This window comes from Peromyscus leucopus, chromosome 10, assembly GCF_004664715.2.
Source record: "Peromyscus leucopus breed LL Stock chromosome 10, UCI_PerLeu_2.1, whole genome shotgun sequence".
In the NCBI taxonomy this organism is placed as follows: domain Eukaryota; kingdom Metazoa; phylum Chordata; class Mammalia; order Rodentia; family Cricetidae; genus Peromyscus; species Peromyscus leucopus.
In genome coordinates this window covers 3,923,505-3,943,767 of record NC_051071.1, presented here as the reverse complement: position 1 = coordinate 3,943,767, position 20,263 = coordinate 3,923,505, and the positions used below count along the sequence as shown (strand labels likewise).

At 36.9% G+C, this 20,263-nt stretch overlaps 1 protein-coding gene across 4 annotated transcripts in view; it reads left to right on the top strand.

Moving 5' to 3' along the window:
- The window catches only part of Psme4 (proteasome activator subunit 4), a 132,487-nt gene that overhangs the window by 47,942 nt on the left and 64,282 nt on the right, over positions 1–20,263 (top strand). For all 4 annotated transcript variants that reach the window (XM_037208900.1, XM_037208902.1, XM_028860872.2 and 1 more), the window contains 11 exons: positions 1,911–2,003; positions 3,015–3,280; positions 5,670–5,856; positions 6,915–7,004; positions 8,594–8,658; positions 8,913–9,063; positions 12,218–12,316; positions 12,574–12,643; positions 13,387–13,454; positions 18,338–18,553; positions 19,571–19,728. In XM_037208900.1, coding sequence (XP_037064795.1) covers positions 1,911–2,003; positions 3,015–3,280; positions 5,670–5,856; positions 6,915–7,004; positions 8,594–8,658; positions 8,913–9,063; positions 12,218–12,316; positions 12,574–12,643; positions 13,387–13,454; positions 18,338–18,553; positions 19,571–19,728 — 1,463 coding nt within the window. The remainder of the gene's footprint in view (positions 1–1,910; positions 2,004–3,014; positions 3,281–5,669; positions 5,857–6,914; positions 7,005–8,593; positions 8,659–8,912; positions 9,064–12,217; positions 12,317–12,573; positions 12,644–13,386; positions 13,455–18,337; positions 18,554–19,570; positions 19,729–20,263) is intronic.

The following is a 20,263-nucleotide window of genomic DNA, read 5'->3' as shown; positions in this document are numbered from 1 at the left end:
TCCCCTCCTCCCTCCCTCCCTCCCTTTCCCCTCCCTCCTCCCCTCCCTTTCCCCTTCCCTCCTCCCCTCCCTTTTCCCCTCCGCTCCCTTTCCCCTTCCCTCCTTCCCCCTCTTTCCCCTTCCCCCTCCCCTCCTTTTCCCTCTTCCCCTCCCTTTCCCCTTCCCATTTCTTTCTTCTCCTACCCCCTCTTTTCCCCTCCCTTCCCTCTACTTTTGCTGGGGATTGAACCCAGGGCCTTATACCTGATAAGATTCAACTATTTCCTGATATGATATTAATGTGGTTGTGATCCATCACTTAAAAATTTCCAAATGGATTTCAGCATCATCTTTCAAATATAAATACACTTTTAAAGCATCATTATATTAAAATTATAGGATTTATTTTACTATTTCTATTGCTCCTTGAATTGTTGTTCTATATTTGATAATGTTTCTGTGGAAAAGAGAGAGTGTTCATACAAATTTACAGTGAAATATTGAAACTCCCCCATTGTTACATAGAGAGGACTTCGGGTTTTTTTTTTTTTCTGATTATTCAAAGGAGAAAAAAATTAATTTTATTATGGAGGTTTCACTGAATTGGGTAATGTCAACCTTGAGTTAATTTTGTTCTTGTTTTCCTAACACACTTCTCACTAGCAATTTCCTTTTGTAATGTGAAAGTTTAATAAAATACCAGTTATAGTAATTATTCTATCAGAAGTTTGAAACTTGTGATACAGTGTTGCTGTTGAATCATTTAAGGTTTCTTGAGTAGTTGGCCTCTTCTGGTTTCTATATTGAGAAACACAGACATTGGCTTCATTTGAGTTGGAAAGCATGTTCCTAAATAACAGTTTTTGTTGTTGTTTTGTTTTTTGAAACTTGAGGGTAAGGTTTAGACAGGGTCTAGCCTACATAGCATTGACTAACATAGAACTTACTATGTGAATCAGGTAGGCCTTGAACTTGTAGTGATTTTCTTGCCCCTGCCTGGGATTATAAATATGAGTCAGTATACCCTTCCTGAATATAATTTGATGGTTTGTTTCCTGTGCTGTTGTTGAAATATCATTATGAGACAAACTGGAGAGTGTAAGCCCATGCTATATATAGCCTTTTAGTTGAATGCTAATTTTTTTCTTCTATTTTCCCCCCTTTGGTTGTTTTGTGTTTGTTTTCATAAGAGATTAATAAAAATATTTTTCTTTTGAATTAAAAATGTGCCTCATAAAATGTGTGTGTTGTGTAAATCTCTTTGTTTCATACAATGAGAAATTTATCCAATAATTCATTTCGAAGAATGCTTTGTATGCTTTATGCTGCCATTCTTTTTTTCTTTTTAAATTGTATACTTATACATGGGAGCCACAGTATTCATGTGAAGATCAGAGAACAGCATGGGGAATCTGTTCTCTCCTTCTACCATGTGGGTGCTGGGTCAAATGTTTTCAGGCCTGAGGCTGTCATCTTTACTCAGTAAGCCATTTCACCATCCCCTATTACTATCATCTTGATATAATCCAGGATTATTATTATTATTCTATCAAGACGATTGTCTTTGTGTCAAATTATATATAGTATCCTTGTTTTTTACTTAAGAACAGTAAAATCTACTGTTCCCTAAGTTGTAAGGTGGCACTTTTTCAGTTCTATAATTAGATTTAAGTAAGTTTTTCTTATGTTTATTGGAATATTTTAAAATGATGAGTGCGAAGTTCATTGAGGAGTTGTTTTTAACTTGTTTAGAGATCTAATTGTTTGTTAGGATAAAGGGGACCCACATTAGAGCTTTGTATTTAGGGTTTGACTTACTGATCCATCCATATACAGTATAATATAGGCACTAACATTGCTCTCCTCTCTCTCTCTCTCTCTCTCTCTCTCTCTCTCTCTCTCTCTCTCTCTCTGTTTTTTGGTCTGGACAGGGTGGACCAAGTAAATTAGTACAAAAACATTTAGCTGGTTTGTTTAATAGCATCACATCTTTTTATCATCCTTCAAATAATGGGCGTTGGCTGGTAAGTATGCTCAGTTTGTATTGTAGTATTTGAAGATTTAAAAATATAGTCATATTTAAAATTATTGCTTATCTTAGAACTATAATATTTCCTGTATATCATATAAGCTTTAGCTATGTGTAAGTGGTTAGACTCAAATCAATGTGTTCGAAAGATATATAGAAATAAACTAGCATGCTACATGGTTATTAGTGACAAAATGCTAAATATTGGCAAGAAAATGATAAGTAATAATACAAAAGCACAGGCACATTGTTTCAATTTTATTTTGTGAGCTATTTTAGCTTTGTTTTGTCTTTTAATTGCCTAATTAAAGTGACTTTTTTATTTTTTAAATGTATATTTCATTTTATTTTTATGTGCGTTTGTGTTTTTGCCATGATTATCAGGGTCCCCTGAAACTGGGTTTAAGGACAGGTATGAGCTGTCATGTGAGTGCTGGAATTGAACTTGGGTCTCTGGAAGAAGAGTCAGTGCTCTTAACCCCTGAGCCATCTCTCCAGCCCTAAAGTGACTTTTTAAAAATGTTAGTTGGTAGCAAGGTACTTTTCTCTCCTTCCTTCTCTCCTCTTTTAAGACAGTGTCTCACTCTGTAGCCCTGGCTCTCAGAACTCACTATGTAGACCAGGTTGACCTCAAATTATCTGAGATCCCTGTGTCTCTGCCTCCTGAATGCTGAAATTAGGTGGGTGCCACTATGCCTTAAAAAAGAACCTGAATTTAAGGCAAGGCAGTACATGACTATAATCTTAGCATCCATGAGACTGCAATAGGAAGATCACAGAGCTAGGCTGTGCTACACAGTGTGACCCTGTCTAGAGGAAAGCAAAACAACAATATAAATCCTAGAATTTAGAGGTCACTGTTTGATAGTTGGTATAATAGGTTTTTCTGTGTAGTTAGAACATATAGTTATGTGTGTTCAGAGTATTCTTTTTTCTTGAGTGAGAGGAATCTTATCTGTGTAGGAAAGTTGAACCTGCCTAGAACCTATTGTTTCTGTGTCTCCAGAACAAGTTAATGAAACTCCTTCAGCGGTTGCCAAACAGCGTTGTTAGGAGATTACATCGTGAAAGATACAAGAAGCCCTCCTGGTTAACTCCTGTGCCTGAGAGCCATAAGCTTACTGATCAAGATGTTACAGACTTTGTACAGTGCATTATTCAGCCTGTCCTCTTGGCTATGTTTAGCAAAACTGGTAGTCTAGAAGCAGCCCAGGCTCTGCAGAACCTTGCACTCATGAGACCTGAGTTAGTAATACCTCCTGTGCTTGAAAGGTAAGTTCAGTTTTGTATGTTTGGTGGATGCCTCAGGCATAACTTACCTGTTTCTTCCTATGACTCCTTTTTTTCCTGTGGCATATGTTTTGTGTTTTTGATATTTATACCTACCTGTTCTTAGAGGAGAAGCAAGATATTTTTTTTTTATTTGATTGAATTTGATAACTTAAAGGCTTATTGACAAGAAAAAATTAAAGTGAAACTGCCAGCATGTTTTGGATCATTTGTCTATTTCATTTACCCAGACTTTTACTCATAAATTATGACTTTTTTTGTTTGTATCAAACATGTCAATAAATATTGAGAATAGAACAGTCTCAATGAAGAAAATTTCAATGTTTTTATTACTTTTATGTATCACAGCCTTATATGTCTTCAGTGTCAGTTATATTACAGTCATTTCTTTTTTATGTTGAAACTACTTTCTAAAATAACATAGAACTGCTGGTTAACATAGTAGGTTCTAGGTAAGCCAGGGCTATGTAGTATGAAACCCTGTGTCAAAACAAAGGACAAAGCCCCGTAATTTTTCTAGATAATACATTTTTACTTATATGTATATGGCATGTCTATGTCCATGAGCATGCACTTGCTAGTGCCTAAAGAGGCAGAAGAAGGTGCTGGATTCTCTTTAGTTGGAGTTACAAATAGTATAGTGTGTTGCCTGGTGTGGGTGTTGGAAACTGAATTCTGGTCTTCTGCAAAGATAACAAGCTCTCTTAACCACTGAGCCATCTCTCTAGCCTCAGAATTCTTTTTAAATGTAAGGAGCTGATGGTATAACTCAGTATGTAAAGGCCCTTGCCACAAAGCTAGATGACTTAAGTTTAGTTCCTGGAATCCACATCGTGGATGGACAGAACTGACTTATGTAATTTGTCTTTTGAGGACACGCATATATAGACAGACCACACAAACAATAAATGTAAAAATTAGAAAGTAAGTTGGGCATATTGGTGCATAGTTTTGGTTCCAGCTACTCAGGAGGCTAAAAAACATGGATGGCTTGAGTCCAGGACTTTTGAGTCTCTCTGTCAAAAAATAAATAAACAAATAAAGATATAAAAAAGAAATTTTTAGGGTTTATATTCTCAAAATAAGAGTTAAGTATTGTTCCTGCTTTTACAGTAAGGCATTAATTTGGGGGTTTGTTTTCTATGCTGAGGATTGAACCTGGCATGTGGACAAATGTGTCCTAGGGAAGCATCCTACCATTAAGCTACAACCTAGCCATATTTTCTATTGTCTGACAGGGTCTCATTTTATAGTCCAGGCTTACCCCAAATCTTGGAATTCCCAAGAGTTGGGAATACAGGTGCGTAGCACAAAAACTGCCTTTTTTTTTTTTTTTCTTTTCCTTCTCACATTCTCTACTTAAAGGGACAGTACTCTCAGGTTAGACAGATGCTCACTTGCTGCTATTCCCAGCACCCACACACATGACAGCTTACAACCATTGTGGCTCCAATTCCAGGGGGATTTAGTGCTCTTTTCTGGCCTCCATGGGCACCAGGCATGCACATGCTGAACAAACATACCTGTGAGCAAAACACCTGTACACATAAATAAAAATAATTAAATCTAAAAAAAATTTAATGGCTCTATTGTTTATTTACCTTTTCTGTATAAATAGATATTAAGGTGCTTGTATATTTCTCCCCTACAAAATAGATTTTCAGAGGGAAATAATTGAAGTTCTGGGTGAAGATCCTAGGTATTCACTTAAAAACCTAGGTACCTGTAACGCTAGCTCTGGAACGGTGAGGACAAGAAGATCCTTGGAACTTGCTGTCTGGCCAGTGTAGCCAATTAGTGAGTTTCAGTTTCAGTGAGACCCTGTCTCGGAAGAATAAAGTGGGGAGATGTGGCCTGGTTTGTAGAGTTCTTCGTTAACACACACAAAGCCGTGAGTTGAGTCCTTAGCACTGCATATAAAACCTGACATGGTGGCACAAGTTTGTAATTCCAGCACTTTAGGACAAGGTGATAAGAGGATCAGAAACTCAAGGTCATCTTCAGCTACCTAGTAAGTTGGAGCCCAATCTGGGATACATAAGACCCTTTCTGAAAAAAAGAAAAAGACTAAGAGATTGGTTTTTTTTTGTTGTTGTTGTTGTTAACAGGAATGAGTATAATATTTGTACTTTGTTATTTTTAGTTCAGTATGATGTGGATTAAGTTGGGTGAAACAATGAAGGTCTCAGTTTATGCTCTTTTTCACTGCCGTCTATTTGGAGACAAGATAAGAGGGCTGTGGACTGATCAGTTCATGTTAGTAGAAAATCTCCACTCTAAACATTCTGCTATCTATAATACTGTAAGTCAAAATGCAGTCTATGAACATAATATATTTAACATCTAAACTGTATTTCCTTTTAAACTGTAGAACATACCCTGCGTTAGAGACATTGACAGAACCTCACCAGCTCACAGCTACTTTAAGTTGTGTAATTGGAGTAGCCCGAAGTTTGGTATCAGGTGGCAAATGGTTTCCCGAAGGTCCAACACACATGCTACCTCTGTTGATGAGAGCATTGCCTGGGGTGGATCCAAATGACTTTAGTAAATGCATGGTGAGCATATTGGTGATATAGTGTTTTGTTGCAGTTATTGCTTAAATGGACATATTTTCTTTTTAGTAGATATCTTTAAACGATAATGTAGCTCAATGTAAAAGCTTATTTTACACACAATGTTACATATATAAATGCTTAAGTTGAAATTTGTGCGCAACTCATTTATGTAATGCCTTCCTTTGTAAGTAATTTTTCTTAGCCTACGTATGTTTAACGGTGTTTTAAAACTCATTATATATTTGTAGTTTTTTCTTAGATATACTAAAAGTTGCAGGATGGCATCTCTTGCCCTTTTCTTTATCTAAGTGGATAACCAAGAGAGTATGATGAAAAGTTACAGAATACAGAAACTGGGTTTGGTGGTAGTCACTCATAGTCTAAACACTTGGGAGAGACTGAGTCAAGTTTGAGACTAGCCTTGGTTACATAGTGAGGCTATGTCTCAGAGTAACAAAAAATCCTTCTCCCATGAGTAACAACAGAAAAGTTACCCAATATATAATTCCATCAACTGCTTCTTTACATTTTCTCCTGATTTACTACTTTGTTATCTTTCTTCTTTCCTGATCTCTGACATTTTAGTGTTTCCCTGTAATATTACATTTTCAGGTGGAAGACAAAGTAACTTCTCAGTGACAAAAGATTGGAGAACTATGTATATAGTTCTCAATGTACAATGGGAGTAAATTTTACTCTAACTTCGTTATTAAAGTAACAGCTAGTTAATTGTTAGGAATCTTAAAATGTTTAGTTTTAGAGTCAGGTATAGTGGCTTACTTCTGTAGTCACAGCATTTGGGAGGCTGAGCTAGGAAGCCCACCATGAATTTGAGTTCATCCTTGGCTGCATTATGAGTTTCAGGCATGTTTGAGTTAGTTTTGCCTCTCCCCTTTCCTCCAGAAAGACAAAAATTAATTCTAAGTGAAAAATATCTCAAGAGGTCAGTGTGATGTCTCCCTTAACATAATTTGAATATTTATATTTAACTTTTAGCATAACTTGTACTGAAATAGAATTACTAATTAATGTTGAAAATTCTTTGTCTCTTCCTATAGATCACATTCCAATTTATAGGAACATTTTCTACTCTGGTGCCTTTAGTAGATTGTTCATCTGTACTGCAAGAAAGAAACGACCTCACAGAAGTAAGGATGCTTTCTGGCTATAAAAGGCTTAACTGAAACATGTTATTACCATATATGCACAGTAATCTTTGATTCTTCAAAAACAGTTTGGGATAGATTCTAGAAAGTACCATTTCTAAAAGGACAGGGAAGCTGGGTTCAGTGGTGCACACTAGCAATCCCAGTGCTCAGAAAGCCGAGAGCCTATATTACATATCAAGACCCTGTCTCAAAAATTGAAAAAAAAATCATATATAAAAAGTGGGACACTGTTTGCCTATTATACATGAGGATCTAGGGTCAGTCCCCATCACAAATAAAAAAATAAATTTGATTTTTGTTTTTATTTTTTTAAAGAATTGCTATTCTGTGACTGGAGCAGTATGACTAGGAGCCATGCCATCTTTGGTGGTGAGATAACTGTAGCACCCACCCTAGGAAGTATAGTAAGCAAGGCCATTTCTTCTAATAGCTGGCATCTGGTGGTATATTTCAGTTTGTTGTCATTTTTACAAGTTTTGTTCAGCATAGCTGGTGCTGTCTTGTTTTTTTCATCAATTATTGCTTAAAATAACCTTCCCCAGGACCAGTGGCATTTAATACAGAGGTTTTCTTCATTGCTATGATTCTTAATGAACTGTTAAGAAGCATAGAGTAACTGAAGTTTCACTAAAAAGAAAACCATTTAAATCTCTCACTACAAATCAGAAATGCCCAATAATCTTAGAAATTATAGACGAGAACTGAGTACTTAGACCAGTGAGATACCTCAGCTGGAAAAGGCACTTGTTGAGCAAGCCTAGTGACCTGAATTAGACCCTTAGAACTCATGTACAATTGAGAAGTGACTCTAAAGTTGTCCTCTGACCTCCACATGTGTACACACGATTTAAAAAGAAATTGAATGCCACTGAAACTGAAGTTAGAGCCTTAACCATACAAAAATAACGTGCCAATTAAATCTGGGAGGTTGAAGAAGCCCAGTTCTCCAAGTTCCTACTGAAAGATCCTAGCAAAGATACCTCTCCATTGTCAGGGACTCTCTAGGTACAGATAAGTCCTGTATGTCATTACCTCAAGGAGTCACTTTATATGGCTCATAGGCAGAAGCTAAGCTGGAGGCTGATAAGTCTAAGATTTACATAGTTTCTTAACAGTGACACCTTTGAAACAAGTAATTCTTTGTTATGGAAGGTTGTTCTTCCATTGTGGAATATTTAATAGTGTACTTGTCCTGCTCTACTAGACACTAGTAGAACCAGCCTACCCCACCCTCCATTGTGATAAGTGTCCTGAGGTTGTCAAGTGTCTTTTCTTTTATAAGCATGTTACTTGTATCATTTGGATGTGAAATAGTACAACTCTGGTTTTTTTACACTAAGCACTTTGAAAATTGGGATTGATAACAAAGTTGGTTGCTTTGATTCAAATAAAGTAGTGAATTGGCTTTGGCTTAGTATATGTAGTTATGGTGTTTATCATAGTATCTAACACAAAAAAACTTGGACAGGAATTTTTTATTAGGCTATAATTGAATTTCATTAGTTTAGAGGGGAAAAAGTTAAACATATTTGTGATTTTTTTTTTTTTTCTGCATTGCAATGTTACAGATTGAAAAAGAACTTTGTTCAGCCACAGCTGAGTTCGAGGATTTCGTCTTACAATTTATGGACAGGTATGCTGATAACTTGGTCCTGTCTTTTCTCCAATAGATTTAAAAGGGAGTGGAATGTGTAGAAAGCAGTTTCTTTCTGTGCTGTAATGTTTTATTTAGATTTTAAAGCTGAAGCTAGTCATTTAAACTAAAAAAAGACTTTATGAGTCATGAAAAAATTGAGTAGAGATGTCTTGAGTAGTAATAACAATAAAGTTTTACCTGACTGTCCCCAGTTTTTTGTTTCTAAAATATGCTTAATTTGTATATTTTAGATGCTTTGGACTAATAGAAAGTAGCACATTGGAGCAAACAAGAGAAGAGACAGAAACTGAGAAAATGACTCACTTGGAGAGTTTGGTTGAATTAGGTTTGTCTTCTACGTTTAGTACAATCCTCACACAATGTTCTAAAGAAATATTTATGGTAAGAGAGAATTACTACAAAAAGTAACTCCATTTTTTTTGTTGTTGTTGTTTATTTGATATTTTTGCATTGAGTGTCAGTTGCTTTTAAGTGTCTGCACATGGCCAGTTTATCCTTCATACTCAAGTGAAGGTTTAAAAAAACATTTGGGCCCCATTGCAAAGTGTCTGCAGATATACTTGCTTGCAGAAATCATTGTGTGTGTGTGTGTGAAGGGGTAAAAAAAAATTCTGTTAATTGCCATGTACTCCTCTCCCACAGATCATGTGTAGCCACAAATGTACTTTACAGTGATATAGTGACACCTATTTTGCATTTTTAAGCTTTGCTTTGATGACATTGTACTCTAAAACTAAAGTATAATGAATGAGTTCTAATGTTTCTAGTCATAGGAGAGTTGTGCTAGCTGAATAATAGTTGCATTAGGTAACCTTGAACAGGCGTGTGTTATAGTTGACTTTGGAATCAAAGTTAATGAATACATGTAGTATGTTATAGCTAGAGTTTTCCTGCCTTGCCCACAGTCAGGACAAATCTTTGTCACCTGCCAGTCCCACAGCCGCTCAGACCCAACCAAGTAAACACAGAGACTTATATTGCTTACAAACTGTATGGCCGTGGCAGGCTTCTTGCTAACTGTTCTTATAGCTTAAATTAATCCATTTCCATAAATCTATACCTTGCCACGTGGCTCGTGGCTTACCGGCATCTTCACATGCTGCTTGTCATGGTGGCAGCTAGCAGTGACTCCTTCTGCCTTCCTGTTCCTTCTTTTCTCCTCTCTGTTAGTCCCACCTATACTTCCTGCCTAGCCACTGGCCAATCAGTATTTTATTTATTGACCAATCAGAGCAACACATTTGCTATACAGAACATCCCACAGCAGTATTTATTAAGTAAGTGTCTGTTGGAGGCCAGCTCCCACCTTTTAGAGGGTTCTTATGAGAGAGGGATAAAATGTTAGATAGAAAGGGAAGCCTAGTTGAAGAGAAGAAAGACAGAAACACAGGATAGCTTCGGGAGGGCCTGGATCAATACCCAACATCCCTTTCTGTTTATTCAAAAGGGCTTTTTATAACAATGCCAAGGGGTCGGGTGAAAGACCTCCCTCTTACAAGATCAAAGCACACTGCAGCCAAATGTAGACCCTTCCAAACACCTGCTAACCATGCCCATGATCAAATCATCCCTTTATGCAGCCCTGCTAAGTAAAGCAAGCTCAGATTCTTGGACCCTGAGTAAGTTCTCACTAGGAAACCTCTGTGGGTCTCCACAAGTGTCTGTAAAGAGAAAAATACTGCAAGAGAGTTATAAATTTCTTACTTGATAAGGACTATGGGAACAGTTTCTTTTAGGAGCAGTGGTGATTATTTGCTGTAACCCAGATTGGACTTGAAACTGCCATCTTTCCACCTTGTTCAAGTGCCTGGTTTATAGGAGCGTCAACCTGCCTGACATTGACTACATTTTTAGAATTTGTAATTTAAACTAATTATTGGGAGAAGTTTTGAAAATTACACTACCATATAATATGATATTTTAAAATTGGTATCCTAAGGCATAAATACCTATTTGCCTGATAATAGCTCATACCTCTGGGTATATGATTTTTAAAATGACTTTCTGTTTTTATTTCTTTCCTCTCTTCCTTCATTTGAGATTAATCAACATTTAACATGATCACCCTGATTAAAAGCTAAGCTATACTACACCTCTGTGTAATAGTTAGTAGGACTATATGAGTTTAGGTTAAGTCTAGTAATATACACCTGTCTTCCTAGCATTTGTTTTTGTATTTTGATACAGAGTCTCACTATGTAGTTCTGGCTCTCCTGGATCTGTAGACCAGGCTGCCGTAGAACTCAACAGACATGCCTGTCTCTGCCTCCAACCCCCAAGCTGGAATTAAAGGCATGAGCTGGTACACTTAGCTTTAGTCCTATCACTTGAGAGAAGAACGTTGGAAATAGAAGAATTCAGGGTCATCTGCAAGCCAGTGTGGCCACATTAGACAGTGCTTCAAACAAAAACAAAACAGGAAACAAACAAGAAACAAAACACACACAAAGCAAACAAAAAGAGAATAAAGAAGTAGGGGCTGGAGAGATGGCTCACAGGTTGAGAGCACCGGCTGTACTTCCAGAGGTCCTGAGTTCAATTCCCAGCACCCACATGGTGGCTCACAACCATCCATAATGAGATCTGGTGCCCTCTTCTGACCTGCATGTGTATATGCAGACAGAACACTGTGTGTATATGCAGACAGAACGCTGTATACATAATAAATAAATAAATAAATCTTTAAAAAAATAATAAGGAAGTGAACATAAAACATCTCTTAACAGACAAGACTTATTTCTAACATTTGGTATTTGTTAACCTATTCCTTTATGAAGGTTAAGATTTTTTATATCATTGTAAAATTAAATAGTTGCTTCAAGTCATTTTGGATTTTTGTTTGTTTTGTTATATTTTTGTGAAAGGTCTTAGTTCTGCACTCCAGGCTGGCCAGGAACTTGTGTATCCCAGGCTGATCTCAATGTATAATGATCCTCTTGTCTCAGTTACTCACTTGCTGGATTATGAAACAGACTCCACACTTGGAATGTTTCTATTCTTTAAAGTAGATACAATGATTGATTGTTGATACTCGTCAGAACTATTTTAAGAAATAGATGCCCACAAAATTTTATGTTCTATTGTATTAACTATCAAGTTGATTAAATTACATTTGGGTTCCATCTGCTCATGCTCTTAAAATATTTTTTGTTTGTCTTTTAACCTTTTTCCTTCCTTACCTCTCTTTTCCTCCCTTCTTTATATGTGGGTGTGTGTGCTACTGTGCATGTGGAGGTCAGAGGACCACATTTGGCAATCTGTTCTCTCTTTCTACAATGTGGGTTCTGGGGATCAAACTCAGGTAAAGATGACAATCACCTTTACCTGCAGAACTGTCTTGTAAGCCCCCTCAAGTGTTTTGTTTAAGTTAGAAGCATTTACAGGGACTGTTTAGACCTGAATGTAATAAGTGATTAACATTTTACTTCTTAGTAAACAGAATAGTTTGCATATTATTTTCTTTAAAGTTCTACAAGATGGTTAACTTCTAAAGAATTACACTGATTGGGCATTTTCATATCTTCCGTATCAACAGGTGGCCCTTCAGAAAGTCTTTAACTTTTCTGTTTCGCATATATTTGAAACAAGAGTTGCAGGTCGCATGGTGGCAGACATGTGCCGTGCTGCTGTAAAGGTAAGTTTCATTGTATTTTGCCTTTTGTTATCGTACTGTGTCTTGCTTTGTAGCCCAGGTTGACCTCAAACATTCTGTCTTCCTACCCAACCTCTTAGGTGATGGGTGTGGGGTTAGTTATTTCGTTAGTACTTGTTACTAAGACTCATTACTCTTGCCAGTGAAAATAGTGCTACTTCATCTTTTGTGACTGTTGACTATTTACTTTACCCCCCCCAAAAAAAAATAACACCTTATTTATATAAATACATTTTCAGTGCTGCCCAGAAGAATCCTTGAAGCTGTTTGTTCCCCACTGCTATGGTGTTATAACTCAGCTTACAATGAGTAAGTCAGAAAAAGAAAAACCTCATTATTTTTCTGTGTAATTTTAGATAAAGTCTTTCTTCACTCCTAGAACTCAGTTAATATCAACACATTCTTTGTGTAGTATTTATTTATTTGTTTGCTTGCTTATTTGTTGAGAGAGTGTCTCTCTGTGTAGTCCTGGCTGTCCTGGAACTCATAGAGATCCATCTGCCTCGGCCTCCCAAGTGCTAGAATTAATGGTATATATACCCCTATGTCTCCCTTCCACACCTACACACATACAATGTGTCATCAAGGTTAGTAAGTTGCTTTGAAGTCATGGCATAATAATGTTTTTATGAAACAGCTATCAGGAGCTACTTTGAAAATGTCAGCCTTTTTGTGAGGTGTCAGTCAGCAAGAATCTTGGTTAGTTTGTTGATCTTCATTTTGTTTTCCTCCCTTCGTTTTTTGAGACAGGGTTTTCTGCACAACCCTGACTGTCCTGTAACTGGTTCTATAGACCAGGCTAGCCTCGAACTCAAGAGATCCACCTGCCTCTGCCTTCCTGAGTGCTGGGATTAAAGGCGTGCGCTGTCACTTCCCAGTGATTTTCTTAAAAGTTGATTCCATTTCCTTTGGTAGTGACTTCATTTTTGTGAAGACTTAAGTCTCCCTGAAAGATTTTCTGAAGTACTAGGAATATAAAGTAGAAATATTTTAGCATAATATATCCAGTGTGCTCATGTGATTCTTTTCTGGTGCTATTTTGTCATTTTTAGATGATGATGTATTGAATGAAGAAGAACTAGACAAGGAGTTGCTGTGGAACCTTCAGCTTCTGTCTGAGGTATTGTAAGCATTTGGAAGAAAGTCTTTGCTTGCTTCTAAAGTTTAGTTATTTGTTGTTGTTGTTGTTGTTGGATTGATGCTAAAGCATATGAGAAGTCAGACATTTAGGGATTTATTATTATTTATTATTGTTGTTGTTACTTTGATGAGATTAGGTCTCGTTATATTTTCTACACCAGCCTGGAACTCATAGTAATTTTTCTTTGATGGCCTCTTGAGTGCTGGTATTGGCTCTGGGAATTTCTTGATACAGTTTTAGAAAGATGGGATATTTCAGAGTCTGTCATTGTCAAATTAGATGGAAATGTCTTAGACCACTTTTCTGCTAAAAGATGAATAACCTATTAGGAGCTTATCATATTTGGAATTTTTACTTACATTTTATTTTTGTGGATTTTTGTTTGTGTGTTTGTTTTTGTTTTTCAAGACAGGGTTTCTCTGTGCGTGGCAATAGATACGGATCTATTTGCATTTTGGTTTTTTTGGGTTTTTTTTTTTTTTTTCAGACAAGGTTTCTCTGTAACAGTCCTGGCTGTCCTCTGACTCTCTTTGTAGACCAGGTTGACCTTGAACTCATAGAGATCCACCTGCCTCTGCCTCCCAAGTTCTGGGATTAAAGGCATACGCCACCACCAATCAGCTATTTGCATTCTTCTAAGTGTCAACATCCAGTTATTCCAGCACCATTTGTTGAAGAGGCTTTCTTTTTGCCATTGTAAATTTTTACTTCTTGGTCAAAAATCAGGTATTCATAGATGTGTGGGTCAGTATCAGGGTCTTCATTTCAATTACATTGATCCACATGTCTGTTTTTAATCCCAATACCAAGGTGTTTTTATTACTATAGCTCTAGAGTAGAACTTTAAATCAGGGATGGTGATACCTCCAGAAGTTCCTTTATTGTACAGGATTGTTTTTGCTATCCTCGGGTTTTTTGTTTTTCCATGAAGTTGAGTATGTTCTTTCAAGGTTTGTGAAGAATTGTGTTGGCATTTTGATGGGGATTGCATTGACTCTGTAGATTGCTTTTGGTAAGGTTGCCATTTTTACTATATGGATCCTTCTTCAATTTCTTTGTTCAAAGACTTAAAGTTCTTGTCATACAGGTCTTTCACATGTTTGGTTAGAGTTACTCCAAGGTATTTTATATTATTTGTGGCTATTGTAAAGGGTGATGTTTCTCTTATTTCTTTCTTAGACAGTTTATCATTTCTATATGGTAGGACTAATGATTTCTTTGAGTAAATCTTGCATCCTGCCACATTACTGAAGGAGTTTATCAGCTGTAGGAGTTCCCTGGTAGAATTTTTGGGGTCACTTATGTATACTATCATCTCATCTGCAAATAGGGAAAGTTTGACTTTTTCCTTTCCAATTTGTATCCCCCTTGATCTTTTGTTGTCTTATTGCTCCAGCTAGAACTTCAAGTACTATGTTCATTAGCAATGGAGAGAGTGGACAGCCTTGTCCTGTTTCTTATTTTAGTGGTTTTATGTTGGCTGTCGACTTGCTGTATATTTCCTTTATTATGTTTAGGTATGTTCCTTGTATCCCTGATCTCTCCAAGACCTTTATCATGAAGGGGTGTTGGGTTTTGTCGAAGACTGATCATGTTTTTTTTTTTTTTTTTTTTTTCCTTTGTTTGTTTATATGGTGGGTTACATTGACAGATTTTTGTATGTTGAACCATCCTTACGTCTCTGGGATGAACCCTACTTGATCATGGTGGGTGATTTTTCTGATGTGTTCTTAGATTCGGTTTGCCGGTATTTCATTGAGTATTTTTACATCAGTGCTCATGATGGAGATTGATCTGTAATTTTCTTTCTTTGTGGCATCTTTGTGTGGCTTGATTATCTGGGTAACTGTAGCCTCATAAAAAGAATTTGGCAATGTTCCTTCTGTTTCTATTGTATGGAACAATTGAAGAGTATTGGTATTAGCTCTTCTTTGAAAATCTGGTAGAATTCTGCACTGAAACCATCTGGCCCTGGACTCTTTTTGTTTGGGAGCCTTTTAATGACTGCTTCTATTTCCCTAGGGGTTATAAGTCTATTTAAATTGTTTATCTGGTCTTGATTTAATTTTGGTATGTGGTACCTATCCAGAAAATTGTCCATTTCTTTTAGATTTTCCATTTTTGTGGAGTACAACAGGTATTTGAAGTATGACCCAAAGATTCTCTGGATTTCCTTATCTGTTGTTATAGTTCCCTTTTCATTTCTGATTTTGTTAATTTGGATATTCTCTCTCTGCCTTTTGGTTAGTTTGGATAAAGGCTTGTCTATCTTGTTGATTTTCTCAAAGAACCAATTCTTTGTTTCATTGATTCTTTGTATTGTCCTTTTTGTTTCTGTTTTATTGATTTCAGCCCTTAATTTGAGTATTTCCTGGCATCTATTCCTCCTGGGTGAGTTTGCTTCTTTTTGTTCTAGAGCTTTCAGGTGTGCTGTTAAGTTGCTAATGTGAAATTTCTCCAAATTCTTTAGGCATTTAGTGCTGTGAACTTTCCTCTTAGCACTGTTTTCATGGTGTTCCATAAGTTTGGGTATGTTGTGCATTCATTTTTATTGAATTCTAGAAAGCCTGTAATTTATTTTTTGAACCAGTGATGATTCAGTTGAGCGTTATTCAGTTTCCATGAGTTTGTAGGCTTTCTGAAGTTTGTGGTGTTGTTGCATTCCTAACTTTAAGCCATGGTGATCTGATAAGATAACAGGGGGTTATTCCAATTTTTTTTCTATCTTTTGATGTTTGCTTTGTGACTGAGTATGTGGTCAATTTTAGAGAAGGTTCCTTGAGGTGCTGAGAAGAAGGTATATTCTCTTATGTTTGGGTGGAATGTTCTACAAATATCTGTTAAGCCCATTTGAGTCATAACATCTGTTACTTCTCTTATTTCTCTATGAAGTTTCTGTCTGACAGGTCTGTCCATTACAAAGAATGGGGTGTTCAAGTCTCCCACTATTAGTGTGTGGGGTTTGATGTGTGATTTAAGCTTTAGTGATGTGTCTTTTACAAGTGCAGGTGCCTTGTATTTGGGGCATAAATGTTCAGAATTGACACTTCATCTTGATGGATTTTTCTTGTGATGAATATGAAATGTCCTTCTTCGTCTCTTTTGATTAACTTTAGTTTGAAGTTAGATATTAGGGTAGCTACACCATTTTGTTTCTTAGGTTCATTTGAGTGGAAAATCTTTTCACAACCTTTACTCTGAGGTAATGTCTGTCTTTGAAGTTAAGGTATATTTCTTGTATACAGCAGAAGAATGGATCCTGTTTTGTAATCCATTCTGATAGCCTGTATCTTTTTATAGGCTGATTGAATCTACTGATATTAAGGGATATTATGACCAGTGATTTTTAATTCCTGTTACTTTTCGATTTTGTTGTTGGTGGTGAGAAGTCCTCTGTTATTCTGATAGGTCTGTCTTTGTAAGTTACTTGGCCTTTTTCCTTCGCAGCTCTTAATATTCTTTCTTTTGATTATGATGTGGCAAAGGGACTTCTTTCTTTCTTTCTTTTTTCTTGGTCCAGTCTGTTTGATGTTCTGTAAGTTTCTTTTGTCTTCATAGACATGTCCTTCTTTAGGTTGGGAAAGTTTTCTCCTATGATTTTGTTGAATATATTTTTCTGTGCCTTTGGGATGGTATTCTTCTCCTTCTTCTGTCCCTATTATTCTTAGGTTGGATCTTTCCATGGTGTCCCAGATTTCCTGAATGTTTTGTATTAAGATTTTGTTGGATTTAACATTTTCTTTACTGATGAATCTATTTCCTCTATTGTATCTTTAACACCTGAGATTCTCTTTCATCTCTTACATTCTATTGGTTATGCTTGCAACTATAGTTCTTGTTCATTTACCCAGACCTTTTATTTCCAGAATTTCCTTGGTTTGTTTTTTTCTTTATTGCCTCTATTTCAATTTTCAAGTCTTGAACTGTTTCTTTCACCTCTTTCATTGCTTTTTCTTGACTTTCTGGGTACTTTTAAAGGAATTTATTGGTATCTTCCAATTTTTGTGTCTTTTCCTTGATTTCTTTAAGGGAATTTTTCATTTCCTCTTTAAAGGCCTCTATCTTCATAAAGTTATTTTTAAGGCTCTTTTCTTCAGCCTCATCTTCCTTGGGATGTTCAGGTCTTGCTCTTGTAGAATCACTAGGTTTTGGATGCCATATTGCTTCTCTTTATGCTGTTGAATGTATTCTTACACTGTCCTCTACTCATCTGGGTTTGAGGTAATTATGGGTTGATTCTTTCTCTAGTCAGGAGCTACTCCTGAGGGGGGGAGGTTTCCATATGTTTGTGGGGTGGATTGGGACTTGAAGGTTACAGGGTCCAATAGGTGGTAAGGGTAGTAGAGTGGTCTACCACCAGGAGTCCTACCTTGCTGACTGGTTGGTGGGGCTGTGATGGGTGGGGGAGGGGCACAAGATGTGCCTAGGACCCTAGGATGTTGCCAGCTGGGAGATCACTAACTCACTTCTTCCTCCTATGGGTGCTGGTGGAGCCTGTGCCTTCGGGCTAGTGTATAGTTAAGAATGACATTTTTAAAATGATTCAAATTTTTTATAGAAACATTGCATTTTAAGCTACTATAATGTCAAATAATGAACCTTGAATTGATTATTGATTCTAGACTTCAAGGTTTGGTTTTGGATTTTTTGTTTGCTTGTTTTGGTTGTTGTTTTGTTTGTTTTGATTTGTTCTTGAGACAGGGTTTCTCTGCATAGCCCTGGCTGTCCTGGAATTTGCCCTGTAGACCAGGCTGGCCTGGAACTCAGAGATCTATCTATCTGCCGGTGCTCCCAGCATGCTGGGATTAAAGGTGTGTGCCACCAAAGCCTAGCTGCCTTCAAATATTTTTCTGTCTTTTCAGATTACTCGGGTGGATGGGAAGAAGTTGCTTCTGTATAGGGAGCAACTTGTGAAGATTCTCCAGCGAACCCTCCACCTGACCTGTAAGCAGGGATACATACTGTCTTGCAACCTTCTGCACCATCTTCTTCGTTCTACCACACTAATCTATCCCACAGAGTACTGCAGTGTGCCAGGCGGCTTTAACAAGCCACCTTCTGAATACTTCCCTATCAAGGCAAGCATTTTCAATCATTTAGGATTAAACAATAAATATATTGGGTTCTTTTTCTAAGTAACTCAGAGATAATGTTTTTTTTCTTGCCGTGTATAAAAGTGTCAGGTCTTTTAAAAAAGTTTTATTTATTTATCGAGTGTGGGTATTTTGTCTGTGTATCATGAGTGTGTCCGCTGTCTACAAATGCTAGAAGAGGGCATCAGATCCCCTGGAACTGGAGCTGCAGAGAGTTGTGAGCCACCACAATGGTGCTGGAATCAAACTCCTTTGCTCTGAGAGAGCATACAATGTTCCAGTTCTTTATATTATTAAAGTGCATTACTTATAACTGTTATTGGAGGGCTCAGAGATTAAGAACACTGGCTGTTCTTCCAGAGGTCCTACGTTTACTTCTCAGCAACCACACCAGGAGCTCACAACCATTTATAATGAGATCTGGTACCCTGTTCTGGCGTGCAGGCATACACACAGGCAGAACACTGCATGCATGCATGCATGCATGCATACATACATGCATGCATACACACACACACACACACAAATGAATGAATGAATGAATGAATAAGTAAATAAATAAAAACAAAACAAAAAACCCTGCTATTGGAATGTAATAGACTTGTGCATTTTAACTTGTCATGGAGCTAAAACTCCTTTTTTCTTGCTATATAACCTAGGCTGGCCTTGAAGTTGTGATCCTGTGTCAGGTGCTCCTGTGCTATGATAGATAGCTGCTGTGCACCACCATGCCTGGATAGTTTTCTGCCTTTTTTCAGTGGCTGGGCCATACCTGACCTCAAGAGTTATACATATTTTCAGTCCTAAACTAGCTAACTTTGTATGAACTTGTTTTCTTTCCTGCAGAAAATGCATATTAAATGGCTTTTAGGGAGATATTTTTCAGGAGTAATAGTAAAGGAGTAATGATATTTTCATGGGTCTCTTTTAAACTTTAGAGATATTGTATGTGTATGTTTTTCTCTAACTTTACAACTTAATGAAAAATCTTTTCTTTTCTAGGACTGGGGTAAACCTGGAGATTTGTGGAATCTAGGGATCCAGTGGCATGTTCCTTCTTCAGAGGAAGTCTCTTTCGCCTTCTATTTGTTAGACTCCTTTCTTCAGCCTGAGCTCATCAAACTCCAGTGTTGTGGGGATGGAGAACTTGAAATGTCTAGGTTAGTTTTCTTTAATAGTACCTTTCGAACTTACATACTTTCCCCAACCTCTATCTCTGATGCATATACTTGCTTTTTTCTTTTAAATCTTTTTAAAGATTTATTTTATTTTATGTATATGAAAGTTTTGCCTGCATGTGCATGCCTGGTAGTCACAGAAGTCACAAGGCTTTGGTTCAGAGCTCTGGAACTGGAGTTAATAGTTGTGAGCCACAATGTGGGTGCTAGGAACTGAACCCAGGTCCTCTGCAAGAGAAATAATTACTTTGATCCATCTTTCCAGCTGCATAATACATAACATATTCAGCGTTTGTTTTGAAGATATGCTTTGAATGCACTGAGAAAAACATTGAACATTGTAACAAAATTCATCAACATTGAAATTGGGGTTTTTGATTTTTGGTTTTATAAGATTTATTTTTGATATTTGAGAGAGGGCTTCTTATAGTCACGGCTGGCCAAAGATGACTTTGTATCTCTCATCCTCCTGCCTCCATTTTGCAAGTGCTGGGATTATAATAATGTCCCACCATGC